General features: G+C 45.2%; 1 protein-coding gene across 2 annotated transcripts in view; it reads right to left on the reverse strand.

The window, feature by feature from the left end:
* Positions 1–11,012: 11,012 nt before the first annotated feature.
* The window catches only part of RNPEP (arginyl aminopeptidase), a 41,872-nt gene continuing 29,348 nt past the window's right edge, over positions 11,013–23,536 (reverse strand). For both annotated transcript variants that reach the window (XM_082246267.1, XM_082246266.1), the window contains exons 8-11: positions 23,138–23,246; positions 12,263–12,487; positions 11,705–11,847; positions 11,013–11,191 (exon numbers count right to left, since the gene is read on the reverse strand). In XM_082246267.1, coding sequence (XP_082102393.1) covers positions 11,042–11,191; positions 11,705–11,847; positions 12,263–12,487; positions 23,138–23,246 — 627 coding nt within the window. In that variant the 3' untranslated portion in view covers positions 11,013–11,041. The remainder of the gene's footprint in view (positions 11,192–11,704; positions 11,848–12,262; positions 12,488–23,137; positions 23,247–23,536) is intronic.

The raw sequence follows: 23,536 nt of genomic DNA on the forward strand, positions 1-23,536 counted from the left end.
TTGCTAATGTTCCATGTTTTTAATCTATGGCAAAACAATTGTGGTGTCCATGCATCCTTCAACCATGTAAGTGTATATAACGTTTTTTTACTTACAATGTTGTTCTATAAATGAATGTATGTTTATACTCAAAAACATGCCTATATGAATACTTTGTTGTTATATTATCAACAACTGCTTGTTTGCTTTGATATATTTCTTCAATACTTACAGATAAAATTATTCCCCAAAAAATCCCTGAAGAAGAGGTTCTTACCTTGAAACGTCGGATCTTGCTTGGAATAATTGGTTGAGTGATTTGCACACCTCCATATCAATATCAGTTTTGCCAATAATTTTATTAGCTTTCAATGTTATTTGTGTATGTTCACTTTTTATTATTATTTTTGTAATAAAACCAATATATATTTAAATACAATTTTTTGTATATCTTTTGAGTGACCTCCAAAGTCCCACCCCAAGGGGAATTCTCCAATATATTGCTTACCACTGCATCATTCACCAGACTGTCCTGTGTGCCATTCTATCAGAAAAGTTTGCAGAAATCATGGACACAATGCTGAAACTCATCAACTTCAGCAGGGTATCCTCATCTCATCAACATTGTTTACTAAGGTGAGTTTCTTAAATAAGTTGAGGCAAATGCAAATGACCTTTTACTTCACAACAATGTTAGATGGTTGAGTAAAAGCAGTGTATTGGAACACTTTTGGTCCATTCGAAAAGAAGTAGTAGCTTTCTTAGTGCAACTCAAAAGCCAGAAAGCAAAATCGTTTTTACAAGATGAGAGCACAATGGATAATATTGCTTTCCTAGTGGACATAACATCACACCTTCATGAACTCAAGTTAAAACTCCAGGGCAAGAACAATTCCATCTGTGATTTGATGACCGCTGTCTGCTCCTTTCAGTGAAAACTGGATTTGTTCAAAGATCTTCAAAGAGAGTGCTTGCATTTCACAAAGGTGAAAGAACAGATTCAAAAAGGAAAGAGGTTTTTCCTTTTGTTGATTTCATAAATAAACTGATTGGAAACTTCAATAAAAAGGTTTAACTGCTTCAGTCTTGAACAGCAGATCCTCCTGCCCATCCACAATCTATTCCTCATCAAAGATGTCAGTGTTTTCAAGGAGGTGATGCAGACTTTCAAGTGGGAACATGAGGGATCTCTACAGACAGAACTTGTTGATCTTCAAATAAATGTTGCACTAAGAGCACTTTGGAGAAACTGATACTGCTAACTTCTGGCTGTAGACTGTGCCTGAGACGGATATCAAGGTAGCACTACACATCTTGACCAGGTTTGGATCTACGTACAGCTGTGAGTCAGCTTTCTCCACTATAAACATTATTAAAACAAAGTATCATTCCATGCTCACCAATGAGCACCTACATGTGTGAATGAGAGTGGCAGTAACTCAATTTAAGCCAAGATTCAAACTACTGGCAGGACAACCAAAAGCCAATTTTTCTCACTAGACAGGGAAGGTTTTTGGTTGGTAAAAAAAATTAAAAAAGGGATAATTTGTGCACTTTTTCAAATTGACACCTCAAGTCAGAAGGTGCCATTTTCTTTTACTTAAAACAGGTGGGCTTTTACGTTTTATTAAAAAGTTATTGATTTGTTTCCATGTTCTTTTAGACCCCGTTCACATAGGGGCGACGCTACTTGCTGGGGCGACCTGTGAAGGCGCGACATGCACGGACTTCATATCATTGAAGTCAATGCAGGTCGCCCCAAAGTAGTACAGGACCTTTTTTCTAAGTCGGAGCGACTTGTGTCGCTCCTATTAGAACGGGTCCTGTGCTAATCGATGGCAAGTCGCGCTAGTGTGAACCGGGTCTCAAAGATAGTTATTTGTTTTCCATACAAAGACCGGAGTAAATGTACAGCTATCTTAGTTCCAACTGTCCACATGTTTAACGTTGTAACTGAAACTTCACAATAAATATTGTTGAAATGCTATGGCAAAATTGTACATTTCTCATTTTTTGATCGATATACAGTGACTACAATCTTTAGTCATAGAATAGACTTGAGATTCAGCCCTTAGCCCAAAGAAAATTTTAGTCTTGCATTTTTATTTAATACCCCCCTGGTCTATCATATAATCTCCCAATAAAGTACATTTACCTTTTTGGCTGTAACATGACAAAATGTGGAATATATCAAGGAGTACGAATACTTTTTCAAGGCTCTGTAAAGTGGAATTCCATAAAAAACAGTTCTAGTTTTAAAGTGGAGGTTTTCAAAGCTTTTCGTTTTTGTTTTTTGATACTCTTTTGGAAGATTTTCCATTACTTCCTGTTTCAGAAATTAAATGAGAGGAGTATCTGCTCTATATATTTTTTTTGTTTTAGAAAAGAAAAAAATGGGTAAACACGCTATTAGTTACATTCTAATCTTACTGGCAAAAATTCTCACTATATTACATTAAGTCACATTTATCAGGGAGACATAATTCTGACAAAATGCTTTATCTACTTTCTGCAGGATGTATCATTTTTTTTTTCTTTTTTTGAGAAAAAGAGTTAAAAAGAGCAAGCAAGATTCAATTTTCACACCAAGAGTTTCATACAGACAGGTTACACAGGTCTAAGTAATACCCTAACTGACAGAATATAAACAGATGCAAATTGGACTGACTGGGTTGTTTTTGTGTTAATTAAACCAAATAATTAAATGGAAAAGAAAGTGGTTCTAAAGCCCAAACATTTTTTAATTTAACTTAATACATTCCCTACATTAAGGGTAAAAACATTTTTCAGCTTGCTGTCCTCCCTCACCTCCCTATATACTTACCCGAGTCCTCAATCGACCTAGCGCTATGCACGACTGCATCTCTTCCCTACCTTCACTTCCTCTGCACACAGGGACTAAAGCAGTGGCTCCTGCTGCTGTCAATCAAATGCTGTGAGAAGGAAGAGGGGGACAGGGCGAGGCTGCTCTGTGTGAATCTATGGAGTACAGCTTTATAGACACGCACACACTGTAAGCTCCCACACCAAGCAGCTTGCACAGGGAGAAAAGGAGAAGCCAAGATCGCCAATAGGGACCCCACAAAGAGGAGGTTCGGGCCTGCTCTGTGCAATACCATTGCATAGAGCAGGTGAGTAACATTTTTTTATTAGTTTAAAGCATAACTCCACTTTTTGTTGAGAAAAAAAAAAAAAACATTCTCGTCTGGGTGATCTATCTACATTACAAGGATTATAATAACCTTTGCTGCAGATGCCTACCTTTTGATATTCTGAAGAAATCCTAGTTTGTTCCCCAGTGCTGAGTGGGTTTAATGGGTGTGGTTTAATAATTATCACTCAACTGTGCAGCTGCATGACATTAATGAGGAAATCTTCTGGGCCTGCATCCCTTATGACGTGTTCCAATTGGGAGTAGCTCACCAAAAAAATGGATTTTTGTAAGATCTTACCGTAAAATCCTTTTCTCTTAAGCTCATTGACAGACGTAGTCTTCTTGATTCTCAAGAGCTGGGTTATGTTGTCTCCGCAGGAGTAGAACTAGGCAGAAAGACAAAACGTTCTGGCTCCACCTTAGGGGCAGTCCCTGAGGGTATATCCTCCCTCTCTCTGCTACAGGGAATCAGTTCTGTTCTAAAGCAGTAACAGAGAATTTAACCCAACCCAACTCAGTGATAGAGGGGCGGGTACTACGTCTGTCAATGAGCTTAAGAGAAAAGGATTTTACAGTAAGATCTTACAAAAATCCATTTTTCTCTATCGCTCATTGACAGACGTAGTCTTCTTGATTCTCAAGAGCTGGGACATCCAGAAGCAGTGCCACAAATGAGGGGTGGGATTGACAAAAAATCCAAATCCAATCTAGAAGGCCCAACCGGTGCCAAACTAGAAGTTTTAAAGGCTCATTATAAACAAAGAATGAGACTCAAATGAAAATTTCCAACGGAAAAAACCCTCGAGGTAGACCACTGGTCTCCTCAAATTGCGGCCTGCAAAACCTTGCGGCCAAACGAGGCATCAGATGATGCCATTACATCAACTTTATAATGTTTTGTAAAGGTATGCACCGACGACCAGGTATCCGCCTTGCACACCTGGACCACTGACGCCTGATGGCGAAAGGCCCATGACGCACTAAGCGCCCGAGTGGAGTGCGCCTTAACAGGGAACGGGGGCTCCCGACCCTTAATAGAATAAGCCTGTACCACCGTCTGTCTGATCCATCTGGAAATGGTCGCGGCAGATGCAGGCAACCCCTTTTTGGGTCCATCCGGGATCACAAAAAGTAAATCGGTCTTGTGAAAAGAGTCTGTCGTTTTCAAGTATACCCTGATCGCCCGGACCACATCCAAGGAGTGTAAAGCAAACTCCTGAGGATGACTGGGCTTAGGACACAGGGAAGGTAATACAATTTCTTCATTCAGATGAAATTCTGAAACCACTTTTGGTAGGAAGGATGGATTCGGACGAAGAACCACCTTATCTCTATGAACCACCAGATATGGTGAACGACAAGATAATGCGGCCAGTTCTGACACCCTGTGTGCAGAAGTAATAGCCACCAAGAAGGCCACCTTCTGGGACAACATAGGTAGAGGAATCTCCCTAATATCTTCAAAGGGAGGTTTCTGAAGAACCGACAACACTAAATTAAGATCCCAGGGTGGTAACGGCGCGCGCACTGGCGGAGCCAGATGTCGCACCCCCTGGATGAAATTCCGCACCAAGGAATGAGTAGCCAAAGGCTTCTGAAAGAAGATAGCTAATGCTGAGACCTGACCCTTGATAGTACTCAAGGCCAGTTTCTGCTCAACCCCTTGTTGCAGAAAAGCTAATATTCGACTAATCGAATAAGACCGTGGACGGAACCCCAGAGGTTCACACCATGCAATGTAGGACTTCCATGTACGATGATAAATCTTTCTGGAAGTCGCTTTCCTTGCTTCAACTAGAGTAGGAATAACTGAAGTTGACAAACCTTTGTCCTTCAGCACCTGGGTCTCAATAGCCAGGCCGTTAAAGCCAGCGATCGTAAAGCAGGATGGAAGATCGGTCCCTGAGACAGTAGGTCCTCCCTGAGAGGAAGTCTCCACGGGACGTCTGCCACCAGTCTGACCACGTCGGCGTACCAAGCTCGACGAGGCCAGTCCGGAGCTACCAGAATTACTGGAATTCCTTCCTCCTCTATCCTGCGAAGAAGTCTTGGCAGTAACGCGAGAGGAGGGAATGCATACATTAGCTGGTATTGCCCCCACGGGGCGATCAGTGCGTCTGCGGTCTCTGCTAGAGGATCGCGGGAGCGAGCCACGAATCTCTGAACTTTCCTGTTGAATCGTGATGCCAACAGATCCACATCTGGGGTGCCCCACCGTAGGCACAACTGGTGGAAAACGTCTGGATGGAGGGACCATTCCCCCTGATCCAGAGTCTGACGGCTGAGATAATCTGCCTGCCAATTCTCCACCCCCGGAATGAACACCGCAGAGATCGCTGGAACAAATCGTTCCGCCCAGCGAAGAATGCAAGCCACTTCTTTGGCCGCTCGGACACTCTTGGTGCCCCCCTGGTGATTGACATAAGCCACGGCCGTGGCATTGTCCGACTGGATCCGAACCGGGCTGCCCTGGAGCTGCTCGGTCCAGTGAATCAGTCTGATCGCTCTCAGTTCCAATACATTTATCGGCAACCTGGATTCTTCCGGGGACCAAAGTCCCTGGACAGATAACTGACCGAGAATTCCTCCCCATCCGGATAGGTTGGCATCCGTGGTCACTATCGTCCAATATATTGGCAGAAATGACTTTCCCTGGCTGAGCATCGGAGACCGAAGCCACCAGACCAGAGACTCTCTGGTCTGTTTGCTCAATCGGAACTGATTGTCCAGGGATTCCGGATTCCGATTCCATCTGAGAAGAATCTCTTGCTGAAGAATTCGGGTATGGGACTGGGCAAATGGGACTGCTTCGAAGGAAGCCACCATCAACCCCAGAACCCTCATGCAAGTCCGAAGGGAAGACCAGCTGTTGGATAGTAACAACTGGACTGCTGATTGAATCTTTCGGAGTTTCCCTACCGGAAGGAAAACTCTTGTCCTGACTGTGTCTAGAATTAGACCCAGATATTCGAGCCTCTGGGTGGGAACCAGAAATGACTTTTGCTGGTTCACCAGCCACCCGAATTCCTGTAAAGAAATCATAGTAATTTCTATGTTTTGTAGCAAGGTCTGAGGAGACTCTGCATGAAGCAGAAGATCGTCTAGGTAACCAAGAATCGATATGCCTCTTTGGCGCAGTAGTGCCAACATTGGGGCCAACACCTTCGTGAAGACCCGAGGAGCCGTGGCGAGACCGAAAGGTAACGCCACAAACTGATAGTGGTTCTCTTCTACAGAAAAGCGTAGAAACCGCTGATGTCCTGCGAAAATGGGAATGTGAAGATAGGCGTCCTTGATGTCTATGGACGCTAGGACATCCCCTGGATGCAGGAAGGCTGCTACTGTGCGAATGGACTCCATTCTGAATCTTCTTATGTTGACAAAATTATTGAGTGCCCTTAAGTCCAGAATTGGACGCACTTTGCCCTCTTTCCTGGGTATTGTAAATAGGTTTGAATAAAACCCTTGAAACCGTTCTGTCCAAGGAACGTGGACTACCACTCCTTGTTGTAGTAAATCTGTGACTGCTCTCCGCAGATCTTCTAAACGATCCGGGGATAGTGGAATATTGGAAGGGAAGAATCGCGCCGGTGGGAGAGATCGAAACTCGATCTTGTACCCTGACCTTATGACTTCGCAAACCCACTTGTCTGGGATTCTGGAAAGCCATGGATCCGGGAACCGGCGAAGACGTCCCCCCACCCCAGTTATGGGTGGGGGCGCACCTTCAGGCTTTGGACGATTTATCTTCAGGTCTGGCGGGGGCGGGCTTTTGCTTGCCCGACCAACGACCCCTGACGCCTCCTGAAGGAGCTTTGGAGGACTTAATTTTTTCACCCGCGGGACGAAAAAACCTCTTGTGAGCAGAAAAAGAAGGCCCTCGTCTTTGACGAGTTCCTTTACCTTTAAAATTTTGCGGTAAAAAGGTGCTCTTTCCACCCGTGAGATCCTTAATGATCTCATCTAAATTGGCTCCAAATAGACGCTCTCCTAAAAAGGGGATATTAGCCAATGCTTTTTTGGAACCTTGGTCGGCTAACCAACCTTTTAGCCACAGCGTACGCCTGAGAACCACTGCTGAGACTGATGCTCGCGCCAATAATGGAGTGGCGTCTAACGCCGCATCACACACAAACTGTAACCCCTGTATCATTTGTTCCAACAAATCTGATACCGCCTGAGGGACCTCTTCTAAGTCCCGGCGTAACCACTTGGTCCATTCAGTTACAGCCTGCGAAACCAGACCAATAGCTATTATAGGTCTGAAAGCTGATCCAATCAAGGAAAACATGGTGCGAGACATAGCTTCTATCTTGCGATCCACTGGATCTTTAAAAGACGGAGCGTCTTCTAGAGGAATAACCGTGGCTTTATTCAATCTAGCAATTGGTGAATCCACCACAGGTGGTTCTGTCCATTTCTTAATGAGGGTTTCCTCAAACGGATAACGTCTGTTAATGCGTTTAGAAATAGTAAAAGTGCGTTTTGGCAGACGCCATTCTTCTTCGATTGGATTGCCAAAACATTTGGGCAATGGAAAAACCTTCGCCACTTTGATGCGTTTTTTTAGTCCCAAAAGGGATTTCAGTTTCAGCTATTTCCGACGGAATACCCTGTAATCTTAAGGTTTCTTGAACAGATACAATGAGTGCGTTTACCAACGCTTCCTCTCTGGCTATGGCTGATGCCGAAACATCCTCCTCACTGTCTGAAGAGACAGTACCCGAGACACCAATCCCAGATGAAGTACCTGCAACTGCAGAAATAGGCTCAGAGTCTGAATCCGAGGTTTCAGATAATAAGGGGTTAGGCGGGGGTCGCTTTCTTGCGCCCTGTCCCTGACAAGCCACTTCCACCCGGGACACAAAAGTTTCCATAATAGCTGACAATGATTCAATCGTCAGTGGGGTGCTGGAGGATCCTGCAGACCCCTCGAGGGGATCCGGAGGAGATACATGAGTGGCAGGGTCCATGTTAATTCAGGACACCTTTGCCAGAAAACCAAAAAAAACTTTTTTTTTTTTTTTTTATGTGTCTCCCCCTAGCGCAATAGCGCCCCTCAGAGTACCTGCTTCTCGATCCCCACAGAGAGAGAGAGAGAGGGACCCCCAAGGCTCACCAACCGATGCAGTGAAGTTTCCAACCAACTGCAGTCAGCGTCTGTCTTTTACAGACTGGAAGGAGCTGTTTGCTTTTCCCGGGTAGAAGGACGTGGCTCCGCCCCCTGTGTACGCCTTCCGGCGTTCCCAGCTCTCCACGAGGTAGCTGGGCTCATGAAACATGGCCGCCCCCATACAAGAGACATAAGACTCCAAAAACATGGCGGCCGGCGTGACCTGAGGACATACATGCACTAGGTCTACGGCAAAATGGCGGCGGACCGCCGAAATCGTTTTCCCAGCACATCCACCTGCATCTCTGCTAAGTGGCGATATATGGATCTACAGGAGATACACTACAAATAAGGTAGGATTATACCTCCTATGTCTGCTGTAATGTTACAGTCTGCTGGGTAGAGTGTTAGCTCTCAAACCAAGTCCACTTCCCACAAACACATACTGTATTTACAAGGGGGACTTCTTAGTGTCAGATATATACTGACCATGTATGGAGGGGCCCATAATTCATACTGCCTCATAACGAGGAAAGAAAAAAGGGAACGTTTACTCACCATACCAAACCGACAGGCACCCTCTCTTCACAATACCCTCTCTACCGGGGTGGGGGGTTGTGGACCACTCCGGACGCCTCGACTCTCTGGTTCCTGGCGTCCAAGCGAGACTTTTAACTCGCAAGGTCAGTCCCTCCACTGGGACTCCGTCGCGGCCGACCCAGCGCGGAGCTCTGGTCTGCACGCGCTCGTAGGCAGAAACCGGGGTGACCACTGGATCTCAACATCCAGCCCGTCGCCCGGCCCCGCATACTTACTTGAATGTGTCGCGGCCGACCAAGCGCAATGCAATGGTCTGCGCGTGCTCGTAGGCCGGCTGGGGTGACCACAAGTGTCGCCCAGTCCGGCGTTTTTGCTTGAAGATCTCACAGGAAAAAAACACTGGAGAAAAACAACCTAAAAAATGTTTTTTCTAAAGAAAAAAATCTTGCCAGGACCAAAAGATCCCAGCAAGGAACTTAGGTCCTTACTCCTGACTAGACAGAAAAAAACTGATTCCCTGTAGCAGAGAGAGGGAGGATATACCCTCAGGGACTGCCCCTAAGGTGGAGCCAGAACGTTTTGTCTTTCTGCCTAGTTCTACTCCTGCGGAGACAACATAACCCAGCTCTTGAGAATCAAGAAGACTACGTCAGTCAATGAGCGATAGAGAAATGAAATTTTTGTTGCAGGGGATGCCTGAGATATGACTTGTATCTTAGGCAGACTTCTGGGAAAATTAGTGAGCCAATCACACAAGCAGGAAATTATGTTTCTGGGGGGGCTTTCTGTACACATTCTGTGTACAGAACCCCTCCAGGTAGCCATATTACGTTGCATTTTCATAAAATGACAGCAGCTGCAGATTTAAAAGGAAATATAATTTTTAACAACATTCAATTACAATAGGAGTTGTGTCACAATTGTATACGCTATATTTTTTCCCCACAAAAGAGTGGAGTTACCCTTCCATTTTTTTTTTTTTTTTTTTTTAATATTTGGTAACACTTTAAAATGACAAAAAAATTTTAAAGCTTTAATGCAATTTGTTCAAAATATACAAAATTAGAAAAACTATCCCTATAGTTGCGCACAATGAACTCTAAAAGAGGCAAAACATTATCATAGAAATGAGAAATACAAAATGGTCGTGTACTAAAAGTGGTCATCATAAAATGCATTTGATAAATGGGGAATACATGAAATTTGTAAACTGGGCCCTGCACAAATGCTTTATGATATTTAAATTTTAAATGATTTAAGGACCCCAGGAAGATGAGGGCCTAAAGTAAACATCTCATGAAAATGACATTGAGTCCCCGATTGTCCACCCCACCTTGTGGAAAGGATAGTAGCCTGGATGTCAAAATGACCCTATTCTATTGCAATACAGCATTCAAAATGTGTATGCAAAACAAGATTGTTCTGGGTTACTGAATCAGAAAGATTTAAAGCCAGTGGTTCCCAAATACAGCCAGGTGTCTGGCATTTGTAGATGAGCAGCCCCTGCACATCTCTCATGAAAGGTTTACATTTTACACTACCTTAGAAGTATCCATAATAAAAATTGTGTTAAGTGCTAATTAGCTTGTTCAAATCTAACATGTGTGCCAGAAATACCACTTTTATTGTGCCTCAAACCTTTTATCCATATAAATAAAATCCTTATGATATTCTTGCAACTTTTCTGTTTCTAACTATACATATGGAAGGCAAAAATCAAGGTATTGACATGGATGATGATGATGATGATGTCGTCTGAAGATGCCTACTGTGGACATATTTTGGGTGAGGTATGCAATATTAAAAAAAGGTTAAAAACCCCATGTTAAACCCTTCTTTTTGTAATAAAAATACAAGGGGGAAAAAAAAAAAAAAAAAAGATTTGTGCAGAATTACATTGTAAATGCAGGCGATGAATCAATCTCCCCACTGAGTCAGTTTCATTCTGGAATACCAATTTTCTTGACCTTACAAAGCTAATGAAATAATTCATAGTACTCCACTTAACAGTAGAAGTTATTCAAAGCCTAAATGAGACGGTTCTAGCTGGATATTCATCCTATAAAAATGTTTTACATAATCATTATCTTATTTGAACGCTTACAGCACAGTACTGATATTGATTGAAGTTTCATTAAACAATTTTTATTTGATTGTTAAGCCATAAAAATCTATTTGTAACTGCCAGGAGATGGTTGTTGTTGAGTGCAGTAAATATTGCTGTGTTTCTGGTGTCATCTTATGTAGTGTTTTTTTTACACTCCCAGGATCTTTTTCACATAACTGCGGACATTGTGATGAAGCTGTGGAGAGGTCTGGTGGAATGTTTCTGAGGCTAGAGCACGAGCGGCCTCTGATCCAGCTTTCATAGCACGGTACAATGGCAATGTGTACTTCTGTTTTCCCTGGAGGCACAATAAGAAAATATCTTCATATTTATTGGTTAACAGGGCACTTAAAATGACAAAAATTATATATCGAGAAAGAGAAAGCGAGCAAGAGAGTGAGCGAGAGAGCAAAAGAGAGTGAGCGAGAGAAAGAGCGAGAGAAAGCAAGCGAGCGAAAGAGAGGGAAAGAAAGAGCGAGCGAAAGAGAGCGAGCAAGAGAGCGAGCAAGCACGCAGGTACGCTTAAACCTTTAGTATTTATAGAACATTAAGATTTAAACCTAACAATTTTAACCAGTCTCAAACTAGCTTTAGGTGGTATGCTTGAATAAGGATCTTGTATACATTTTAGGGGGAAACCCATGCGGTTTATTTTTTTGGCGTTGGGTTTCCCATTGACATTCATACCAGGCCTACCAGTCGCTCATCAAAGATCAAAGGAAATGCAAATTTTGATCTAGGATTAAAATGCTAATTACTTCGGTTTGTAATTTCGCCTACTATATGTTGGTTATATTTCCCACTCACATACCTGGCAGTACAAAAAATCACGAACTTTAGAAAAATGATCTTGGTAATCATTTTTCAGCACAATTTGAGCCCAGCGAAGACGAAGTTCAGCATTGGTAGCTTCTGAAATCTTTGTGTAATATTTTCCAAGCTCTTCCACATTACCTTTGTAAAACAGGAAATGAGATGTTAATAAATGAAGCTTCAGGAGACTGCCTTTTACTCATTTATACTATTCTGTAAATTCCTATAGATTATTGGTTGCCATCTAGTGCATGTTATATTTGAAATAGTTACATAACTCTCACAAGTGTGCCATTACTTTACATAAAAGCAGACAACGTTCCCCTCCACTATTCTTTACAGCTAAGGTAGCAGTCATCTAAGACTCTCATCCACAGTTGTCATGATGCTGCAATGTGATCAGTTTTGACTTCAGCCATTTGATGCTTTGGCAGTTTGGTTGAGAGCACAAGCAACAGTGACAGTGATCATTCACCTCATGCCTTGAATGTAATCATTTTGGGAAACACTAATTTAGTGGGGTTTTTTTCTGCTTCAACCTAACTTATTTTCTTACCAGGTGGTAGAGGGGACTTTGCAAGAAGCCGATCCAAAAAGTAGACTATCTGATACGTTTTCCAAGAAGAAATGTCCATTTTTCCAATAGCTTGCATATCCAGTGGAGAAGATGACCAGAGATCAGCCAACTCATCAGCTGGTTTCATGAGCGAAGTACCAGAAGACAGGTCTGGCAAGAAGGCAGGCCAACCAGGGGTATCTAGCCAATGGCAAAATTCTAGGCCTGAAGTAAAAGAAAAACCTTCAGTGATGTGTATTTACAAGAGAATTAGAATACATACAAACTACTGCTTTGCAGAGTTGTGAAAAAAAAAAAAAAATGCCAACAGATATGGTGGTAGATTGAACAATCACACTAGTGGTAATCAAGGAAGTTGATTGCAATTAAATGTAAGCACACCGCTTCAACAATAATCCCTGAAAAAGTGAAATGGCAAGTCAAATTATAAATCCTGAGTTAGGCTTACCTGTAACTATTTCCAGTAGTCTACCCACTGAGTGATGGAGCTGTTTCCACTGGGACATGAAACCCATTGCTAAATCAGAAAAATTGGCAGTCCTCCGAAAACTGAAGGATAACTCTGAAAAATACGCCACCATAAAAAAAAGAAACAGGGAGGAATCAAGCTGTCCTGGAAGACTACTGGAAAACGGAATTTTTGTAAAATCTTACCTGTAAAATTCCTTTCTCTGAGTCCTCCGACAGTCGCCGCCCACTTCATATTCATCACCAATGGGGTTATGTCCTTTATTCCGTAGGAGTAGCTAGGCAATAGAATATGTTAATACAAAGATTTTTAACATATCCCACCCCCAGGGGGTGGTCCCCTCAGTACATAACCCTCCACTTCCTGTATCCAACTCAGTTTCAGTGGAATAGCAGTAGAGAGTACATCAAAACCCCAAAAGAGGGGCGGGGGCGGCGACTGTCGGAGGACTCAGAGAAAGGAATTTTACAGGTAAGATTTTACAAAAATTCAGTTTTCTCTTACGTCCTCCGACAGTCGCCGCCCACTTCATATTCATCACCAATGGGGAAGTCCCAAAGCAGTGTAAACATGAGGGGTGGGAAGAACACAGCCGCGCCCAAGGCAACGCCGTCTCCCCATCAGAGAAAGGAACCTTACCAAAGGAAGGAAACCAGTTGGGCATAAGAACAAAACACTCGCTCAACAGGAGCAAGAGAACCCAGGGAAAAAACAAAAATCCCAAAAAGCCAAAGAACCCGTAACAAGGGCTCTAGGGAACTGCCGCACTAAGAACCTTGCGGCCAAAGGAAGCATCAGCCGATGCCTGAACATCTACTCTGTAGAATATCGTGAAAGTGTGTACGGTCGACCAAGTCGCCGCCTCACACACCTGGGCCACAGAGGCCCCATGACGACAGGCCCAAGACGTACTCAGAGATCTGGTAGAGTGCACCTTCACAGGTACAGGGGAAACTTTTCCCCTCAAAGCATAGGCCTGATCAATGGTCTGTCTGATCCATTTGGCGATTGTAGAAGCCGACGCCGCCATGCCCTTCCGAGGACCTCCCGGAAGGACAAACAAGGCATCCGACTTGCGAGAAGACTCAGTCGATGTGAAATAGACTCTAATCGCCCGGACAACATCCAAGGAGTGAAGCAACACCTCCGTCGGATGCTTCGGCTTCGCGCAAAGCGAAGGTTTGACAATGTCCACATTGAGATGAAAGTCCGAAACCCTTTTTGGAAGAAAAGAAGGGTTAGGTCGCAAGACCACCTTGTCCAAATGCACAACCAGACACGGAGACTTGTAGGACAAGGCTGCCAGCCCCGACACTCGTCGAGTCGAGGTGATAGCCACCAAAAAGGCGACCTACCTGGACAACAAAGACAGCGAGATCTCCCTGAACCTTTCAAAAAGGAGCACGCTGCAATACTGACAGAACTAGATTCAAGTCCCAAGGGGTAAGAGGTTCCCTCCTAGGAGGGATCAGACGACGTACCCCCCGCACAAAAGTGCTAACCAAAGAATCAGATGCCACAGGCCGCCGAAAAAGAACGGCCAAGCAGACACCTGACCCTTGATCGTGGCCAGCGCCAGACGCTGGTCAACACCCGTCTGAAGGAAGGGCAACACCCTAGACACCGAATAAGTGTCAGGAGAGAAACCCCTGGATACGCACCAGGCAAAATACGCCTTCCAAGCACGGTAATAAACCTTCCGAGGAAGACTCCCTCGCATTTATTAAGGTGTAAATGAACTCAGGGGAAAGACCCCTGTTCTTCAGGACCTCGGTTTTAACCGCCATGCCGTCAAGGCCAGCGACTGTAAAGCAAGATGGAAGATCGGTCCTTGCGACAGAAGATCTTCTCGAAAAGGCAGACGCCACGGGGAGTCGATTGCCAGATTTACGAAGTCCGCGTCCCAGGACCGGCGAGGACAGTCCGGTGTCACAAGAATCACCGTGGTCGGTTCCGCGAAGGAACCTGGACAGCAATTGAATCGGTGGGAACGCATACATCAGATGGTACTGATGCCACGGGGCAACCAACGCGTCCGACGCGTCTGCCCGAGGATCGCACTCCTTGCCACGAACCGTGGTACTTTGTAGTTCAGACGAGACGCGAACAGGTCTACCTCCGGAAGACCCCACCTCGCGCACAACATCTGGAAGACAGCCGGGTGAAAGGACCATTCTCCCTGGTCCAGGGTTCGACGGCTCAGAAAAAACCGCCTGCCAAATTTTCACCCCCGGAATGTGACCTGCCGATATTGCCGGGACATGCGTCTCGGCCCAAGACAGAATCGCGGCCACTTCTCGAGCCGCCCGGGCACTCCTGGTGCCCCCTTGGTGATTGATGTAAGTCACCGCCGTGGCATTGACCGTCTGCACCCGAACCGGGTTCCAACGACGAAGACAGAGGAGTATCGCTCGCAGTTCCAGAACGTTGATCGGAAGGGAGGATTCCTCCGTCGACCAAACACCCTGGGCGGGCAGAACGCCCAGAACACCACCCCAGCCCGACAGGCTGGCGTCCGTGGCGATCATCGTCCACGAAAGGGGACGAAAAGACTTGCCCCCCGATACTGAGGGGGATAGAAGCCACCACAGAAGATCCCTTCTGGTCTGAGAACTCAATGACATCTGGAGATCCAGAGACTGCGGACGCCCGTCCCACCTGGACAATATCTCCGCTTGGAGATCCCGCGTGTGAAACTGGGCGAAGGGAAATCGCCTCGAAAGCCGAGACCATCAATCCCAGACACCGCATGCACGTCCGAAAGGACGAAGATGGAACGTCCCTGAGGGACCTGACTGCCTCCTAAAGAGCTGCGAGTTTTTCTTCCGGCAGGAAGACCTACGCCTGGACAGAGTCCAGAATCATACCCAGGTAAGAAAACCGAACCGATGGGCACAATGTCGACTTTGGAAAATTGATCGTCCAACCAAACTCCTGCAGAGTCTGTAACGTGAAGGACAGATCCTCCTCCAGACCCTGGCTGGTCGCAGACACCAGATAACCCAGGACCGAGATGCCCTGGGCTCTCAACAAAGCCAGAACAGGCGCCAGCACCTTGGTGAACACCCGCGGAGCCGAGGCGAGGCCAAAAGGCAATGCCACAAACTGGGCATGATCTTCCGCTATGGCGAATCGAAGGTACCTCTGGTGCCCCTCGAAAATCGGGATGTGAAGATACGCATCCTTCAAGTTGATGGAGGCCATGAACTCCCCTGGAATCAGGGCAGCCACCACCGACCGCAGAGATTCCATGCAAAACTTGCGCACCCGCACAAAGCGGTTCAGAGCTTTCAAGTCCAGAATCGGACGTACCTTGCTCTCCTTCCTGGGCACGGTGAACAGATTGGAATAGAACCCCCGAAATCTGACCCGATGAGGCACCGGGACCACCACTCCCCGAGCCCTCAGGTCCTGCACCGCTAGATGCAGGTCCCGCAAACGCTCCGGGGATAGCAGAAGATTTGAGGGAAGAAATCTGCTCTCCGGCCGAGAGAGAAACTCGATCTTGTACCCAGATCGAACGATTTTCTGAACCCACCTGTCCCGAACCCGGGACAGCCATGGCTGAGCGAAAACCGAACAAGCGTCCCCCCACCCCTGAGTCGGGTGAGGGCGCCCCTTCAGGCCGTACTGTTGTGGGCCGCGGAACCGGTGTGTTAGCCTCGACCTTTGGACGGCTTGCCCCTATAGTGTGACCGAAAGACACGAAAAAAGACCCCTGAGGGGGCCGAAAGGAGACATGCTTCTTACCAGGAGCCGTCTTAGTCTTGTGGGATCGAGGCAAGAGCGTGCTCTTACCACCCGTGACCCCCTAAATTAGGGCCTCAAGGGATTCACCAAGAAGGCGAGAACCACCAAAAGGCAGAGTAGCTAAGGTCTTACGCGAAGATTGGCCACCGACCAACACTTCAACCAAACCAGGCGGCGAGACAACACCGCCAAACCATGTACACGTGCAGCCAACGGAACCATATCCAGGTCCGAATCACACAAATACATGACACCCTGGTGGATTTGATCCACCATATGCCAAGTCGCCTGGAGGGCAGAATCAGCCACCAGGACACGTCTAATCACCTGCGTCCAGCTCGCGACCACCTGGGCCGCCATAAGTGAAGCAAGAAGGCTTTAAACATAGAACCCATAATAGAATAGGTATGACAGGCAAGGGACTCCATCCTCTTGTCCGAGGCATCCCAGAACACCGGGGTGTCTTCAGCAGGAATCGCAGTGGACTTGTTCAAAACTGCTATCGCGTGGTCCACCGGAGGGGGGACACACCAACGCTCATCAGTAGCGGTCGTAAAAGGATAGCGTAGCTTAAACCTACTCGGTACAGCAAAAGGTTTGCGTATATTACGCCAATGTTCATTCACAGCGCGGTAAAAACATCAGTGCAGGGAAACACCTGCGACATTTTGCGCCTTTTCTGCGTCCCATAAGCCACCAAGGCAGCAGGGGGACATTGTTCATCCTCTAAACGCAGTGTTTGCTTGATAGAAGCAACCAATACATCCATGAGTGCAAGCTCTTCAGACGAGCCAGGGGAAGAATTATCAACCCCCTCTACCTCAGCCTCCACCTCTGACCCTACAAGGTCCAGGGAGGAACGGGACCCCGATAGGGAGACCCCAGTCACAGCAGCCCCATCACCATCCCCCTCCGAACCAGAGGAAATTAAAACTCTGGGCCATGTGTGGATTGAGCAGCCACCAGCAGGTGCACTTGAGCAGCAAGATTAGCCACAAACGCAGCCAAAACCCCCCCCCCCTGGAGGGGGGGGGGGGGGAGAGACAGCAGTTCCCTGTGAGCCCACCAAGGTGGCAGGAATTTTGCTTCCTGAGAATCCATTGCCCCCAGAGCAGATCGGAAAAGAAAGGGTTAACAGCCCCCACAACAAGCGCGGCGAGCGCTGCCCACCGCACACACACACTTAGCCCAATATGAGACCCCCACAGGGAGAAGAGGCTAAACTTAGGTAATGACACAGAGATAAATAAAACCTGTAAGGTCCAATGCTGCTGCTGCTGCTCCGATCGGTGCGCCCAGGGATGTGATGCAATACAGGGCGCTTCTGTGTAAGCCTATGCAAGGCTACAAGAAAATGGCCGCCAGCAGTGTTACCATGCGGCCGGAGCGAGCGCTGACAAAATGGCGTCGTTTGGCGCCGAACACTCCGCTCCCTCACACAGTGAAAAGCACAGTAAACATGGCGGACCGCCGCAGCGGTCTTAGAAATGTGCCCCAACACGATACATGCATGTTATACAGCACACAGTCTGACACACAGATCCAGTCTGACACAGAAGTGCAGCACAGCCCCCCTCCTTGCAGCCCACAGCATGCACCAGAGAGATAGGGAACATTTACAGTGTGACAGAGGCAGGGTAACACAGTCCCAGACTGACAGCCCTCAGACAGACAGGTCCCCACATAGATTTACACTTACCTCATAGGTGGCGTGGGGAACCCGCACAGGCGAACAAGCCGCTGTACATGAGACAGGGAGAGTCGCATCCAGGACGCAGCAACGGTGGGTTGAGAAACCGCACAGCGTCCAGTGAGGTAGCCACCTCACCATAGCATCCCTGCACCGAACAGGGATGGGTCGTTCAGAAACTTCAGGAGCGGTACCTGACTGAACGCTCGATGGCGGGCTGAGAAACCACTGACCCACAACCTGCGACCAGGGGGGTCAGCCCGAGACGCAACCCGCATGATCCTCTTCATCAGAAGAACTAAACTAATGCTGGTAAAAATAACAGCTAAGTAAAGAAAGAGAAAAAAAAAAAAAACTCAAATAAAATCAAAAGAAAAGAAAAGGCTGAGACAAAAGTCCTAGCATAGAGACATGCAGCCACTCCTGACAAGCTAGACATTGAAACTGAGTTGGATACAGGAAGTGGAGGGTTATGTACTGAGGGGACCACCCCCTGGGGGTGGGATATGTTAAAAATCTTTGTATTAACATATTCTATTGCCTAGCTACTCCTACGGAATAAAGGACATAACCCCATTGGTGATGAATATGAAGTGGGCGGCGACTGTCGGAGGACGTAAGAGAAATAGAGTTACCAGTAAACTTACTCTGGATTTTCCTCTCTGCCTCTTCCAGGACAGCCCTTGAGAGGAGAGTGAGAACTTACCACTTGGGGGGGGGGGGGGGTGTACAATCATGTAGCCAATGCTCTGGTCCAAAAACACATTCAGGAACTGCAGAGAATTGTAAGCCTGCAAAACAGCAAACCTAGTCCAGCTGGCCAAAGTAACTTTGGAAGCTTGGTTCCCTTTGTGCTTACCTGTGAAGAACACAAACAAGGCCTCTGAAGCTCGAAAGTCTTTTCATGCAATAAGATAGGATAAAAAAAACCTGTTATAAACATCTAAAAGGACTGAACCTCTCTTCTATTATTTTATTAGCAGGCTGGCTACAGAAAGATGGCAATGCTATGTCCTGTAAATGTTGAAAAGTCAAAGATTTGAGAAGCTGGATCAATTTTCAAAATTACGCAGTCTTCTTGGAAGGATTCTCAAATGAACAGAGCTTGGATTTGACCAATTCTGTGGGGTGACCTTTAAGATCAAAAGAGCTTCTGATAATGGTTCAAAATCTTAAGACCAAAGACAAGTCCCAACTAGGACATATTTTTCCCTTAACGGGTCTTTTCCTGGAAAATGCCTTAACAGAATCTGGTGATAAGCGGATCTTCCTGAAGCGATTTTTGGAGAAAAATACTCCTTCACACCAAACATGCAGAAAAAACGAATAGAAAAAAAACGTGCAGATTTCACTTGCAATATACGAGCCAACATCAGTTCTCAGGTGCGTTTCAGTGAGGTTTTTATGCATGTTGACATCAGATTTTTTTTTATGCGCTTTTTCTTTTTATGTACAGATACACTTCACACCCTGTGTCATCACTTTCTCTTCCACCATGTTGAGGTCACGTCAGTTAATTTTCCACGCAGAAAACTGCATACACAGATTCCTGCTCAGAAAAAATCTGCACAATACTAATGTTGTGGTATAAAAAGGGCACATAGAGACCAATTGTTTTCTTTGTGCCCTTGCAGAACATGTGCAGAAAAACTCACATCTCTGCACATGGTGTGACCGAGGCCTAAGAGCTGCATTGGACCTTTATGGTACTAAAAGTGCCAGACCCTTATTCCTCCCCCGTAAAAACTCTTAAATAGTGGGTGTATCTACCACCAAAAAATGCTTTTCCACATGCCAGGCATTAAAATTTCTTCCATATATTCTAGTAAATTGCTCTCTTAACTGGCTTGCGGCTGTCAACAGTGTCCAATTTCAGGGAAGGTCTTCGATGATGCACAGCTGGTCCCTGCAATATCAAATCTTGCGTCACTGTAAAAATGTATGGAGGAACAAGAGGAAAAACGACTAGAGACTTAAGAAAGAAGACCCATGCCCCCTTTGACCAGTATGGAGCGAATACGATTTTCTGTTCTTGCAGGAATTTGATCAGAACTCATGGAGAAGAATAACAAAGACTGAACTTCCAAAGATATGGTGTAAACATGCCCATTGGACCACCGGAATTGAGGAAGTTAGAAAACTGAGTGCTGATTTAATGTCCCTCACTAGAATCAAGCAGATTACACTGAAGACATAAATCTGCAGAATTGATTTTTCTCTGGTAGGAATCTTTTCTGCTCCTGAAAAGGAATGGTTAATCCTAGAAAAAAAATTACCTGAGAAGATTAAAGATTTGATTTCTCTAAATTTATTAAGCGTCCCAAGTCTTTCAACCAATGTAAAAAGTCTAACCAAAATGTCTCTGAAGTTGTCCTAATAAGGGACAACAGTACTAGAGCACAACCTCAGAGGAGCAAGAAAGCCCGAAGGGCAGCGCTCTGCAGGGATGATAGATCACCCCTGCTATATTGACCACCAGCTGTAAAAACAAGAGCTTACTTGTGATCAGTATATGTAGATAAGTGTTCTTCAAATCCAACATTGCCATGAAGCAATCTTGTTGTAGAATGTCTTTACCTAGAAAAATGGATTCCATATCGAATTTCTTGCATCTTGCGGCTTGGTTTAGAGGTTTAAGATTAAAAAAAAAACAAAAAATTTTTAACCACAAAAAACTTGTTTCTGGACAGGGATTAAAACCTTCTGGTGTATCAAATCTCCTAGGAGGAGAATTAAGCCTCTGGCCTTCTCGTGATCTTTGGATAGTTTTTGTTCTTTTTTTCCCCCAAGAATCTCTTTGGTGGAGTGATGTCTAATTACAAACCAAACTATTATCTTTCAAATTAAATTGTTGAAAGAAACTTTTTGCCACTGTAGCAGGAACCCACTTAATCTTCCAGATGCCTCCTGTCATTGGACCTTGGTGGTCTAATCAGGAAAGTTAAAAAGGATCCCTCCCTTCCTGTTGTGACCAGCATTTTTAGGCTTAGCCTCCTTGTTCTCTTGAGATTGGATCCTTTGGCCGCAAAAAAAAAACTTTTTTGCAAGGGCTTTTTTATGGTCTGCTTGCGATCTAGGGCAGCTTCCAATTCAAGGCTGAAGAGCAAATCCCTCAAAAATGGCAGATTACAAAGCCACGGCTTGGAGAAGGGTTCCCTGACCAAGTCAGAATTGCCATATTGGACTCCCAGGCACATTTAGGCCTAACATCCCCTCTTCTATCCATAGGATCTTTTAGCTGTCCGATGTACACAAAAGAGATCCATTTTCTTTGAAACTTTAGATAAATGGCACATCCAGCCATCAAAATTAATTCCAGAGTATGCTAGGGTCTTTATTAAATCTAAAATTCCTTTCAAGACTGTTGTAGATAAAGGATTCTTTTCTGGACCAGACCACTAAGGATGGAATTCGTTAATACCTTATAGACTGTAAAAAAATTTGTAGCCCCCGATACATCTGTTCATGTCTTGACAATTGGACTTTTTCCTCCTGAATATCCATAGTCCTGTAAAATGGCACCCGGTAATTTAGCTACCTTTTCTAAGGACAATTTTAACCTGGAAATCCTGGCAGAATCATCCTGGTCGTCATAACTGTCTGGGTCACTAACAACCCAAACCAGACTGCACCAGATTGAAAGGGACATACACTATGGAAGACTGACTGGTTAGTTGTGCCCTGCATATTAGACAACAGATTAGAATAAGACATTAGGGGTCGGAAAATATGCAAAGGTGGATGCCAATTCTTCTTTGACTGAAGAAAGAAACCTAGTGCATACTGCAGCTAATTTTCCTTAAGATCACCTCTAATGCAAGAGCGACACAGTGGCTTAGAATAATTAGATCCCTAATTTTACTGCACAGCCTGGGCATTGCTCTTTAGCAACAGCACCTTTGTTTATCTCTGGACAAAATAAATCAGCAAAAAGAACCCAATTACCACAAGTACATCGGCTCAATATTCTAACACCACTGACCCATAAGACTACAGTGCCCTGTTCAAACACCAAGGAGACCTGTTCCAACCAACTTCCACTAAAAACAACACAGGATATAGCAGCATCACAGCCTTACTGCTAACCTGTGAAGCGCTGGTGCCTACTTTCACCAGAGCTAGCAAAAGGAAGTCTCAATAGCCACCTGCTCCCCCACCTGGCGATCCTGTGGGGCCTGGCTGGAAAATATGCCAGTCAGGCCTCTTCTCTTCCCCTCTGTGCTCGATGGAGGCTGTAACCACGGCCGCCAGCACCCAAGCTTCACTTCACTACTCCTGTAAATGACGTCCCTGCATTCTCCAGTCAAGCTGGGTTCCAACAGGCAGGAAAGGGGGGAAAAAATTCCACTCATCCTCATGTCACTATACAGGTGCATCTATCTATAGGCAAGCTGGATGTACATAAGTGGATCTCTCAATCCCCGCTGTCAGAATACAATAGTCCTGAGAAAGGGAATTTCACATCAACACTGAAGTGTATTGATGGGGGAATCAAAATATATTTTTTTGATCAACCCACTGGCCTGTCTTGATGTGTCAACTGGCACACCGGTGGACCCTCAGTGCAGAAACTCAGATCTAGCTTCCAATGCAAAAACATTTAAATATTTGAGATCTTCTGCAGTGAAATTTTCAGTTACTTCTAGGAAGAAACATACTTGGGCCAATAAATACATTGTGACCAGTGATTGAGATTCTCACCCTGTAAAAAACCCTTAGAATGTGTAATATAAATGGAATAGAGCATCTGCATTTTGAGTGAAGAGAAAATGCTAGGGTAGATGCTTTTTATACACATTATATTTGAACCGAACTAGCCTGCTGAAAAGGAAAGCTTTGGGAAAAAAAAAAAAAACACACAGGATGAAAGAATGTACAAGTGTAGAAGAAAAAAATTATCTTCATATAATACAAGGGCTGGAATTAAGTGTCGATTTAGCCTTACCCTTGATTTTATCAACATTCTTTACTTTAAGCTCGGGGAAGTAATCTAAATAAAATGCCAAGGCTTCATCAGCGGTTATGCTCTGAAATTTAAATTTGTCAACATAAGCCTGAAAAAGAAAAAAAACGATAATCATTGCAAGGCTAGAGCCATTATGTTCTTATTGCAAAATGAAATACTGTTTTAAGGAAGAGTATCAATTAACACAACAGACCTTTCAACATGGCCCACCTCAGTAGGCCCTGCTGTGAGGATGACACAGTGGCGGCTGGACAGAAGACTCCGGAGAGCACATTCCAGGCTGATAAGTGCCTCTGCTCTGCCAAAGGTAGAGCTGTGCAGGGAAAACTTGCACTGCAAGAGGCACTCTGATGTGAAGGGGGACCCATGACATAAAGA

The sequence above is a fragment of the Pelophylax lessonae genome, assembly GCF_965119305.1.
Source record: "Pelophylax lessonae genome assembly, chromosome: 2".
Lineage (NCBI taxonomy): Eukaryota > Metazoa > Chordata > Amphibia > Anura > Ranidae > Pelophylax > Pelophylax lessonae.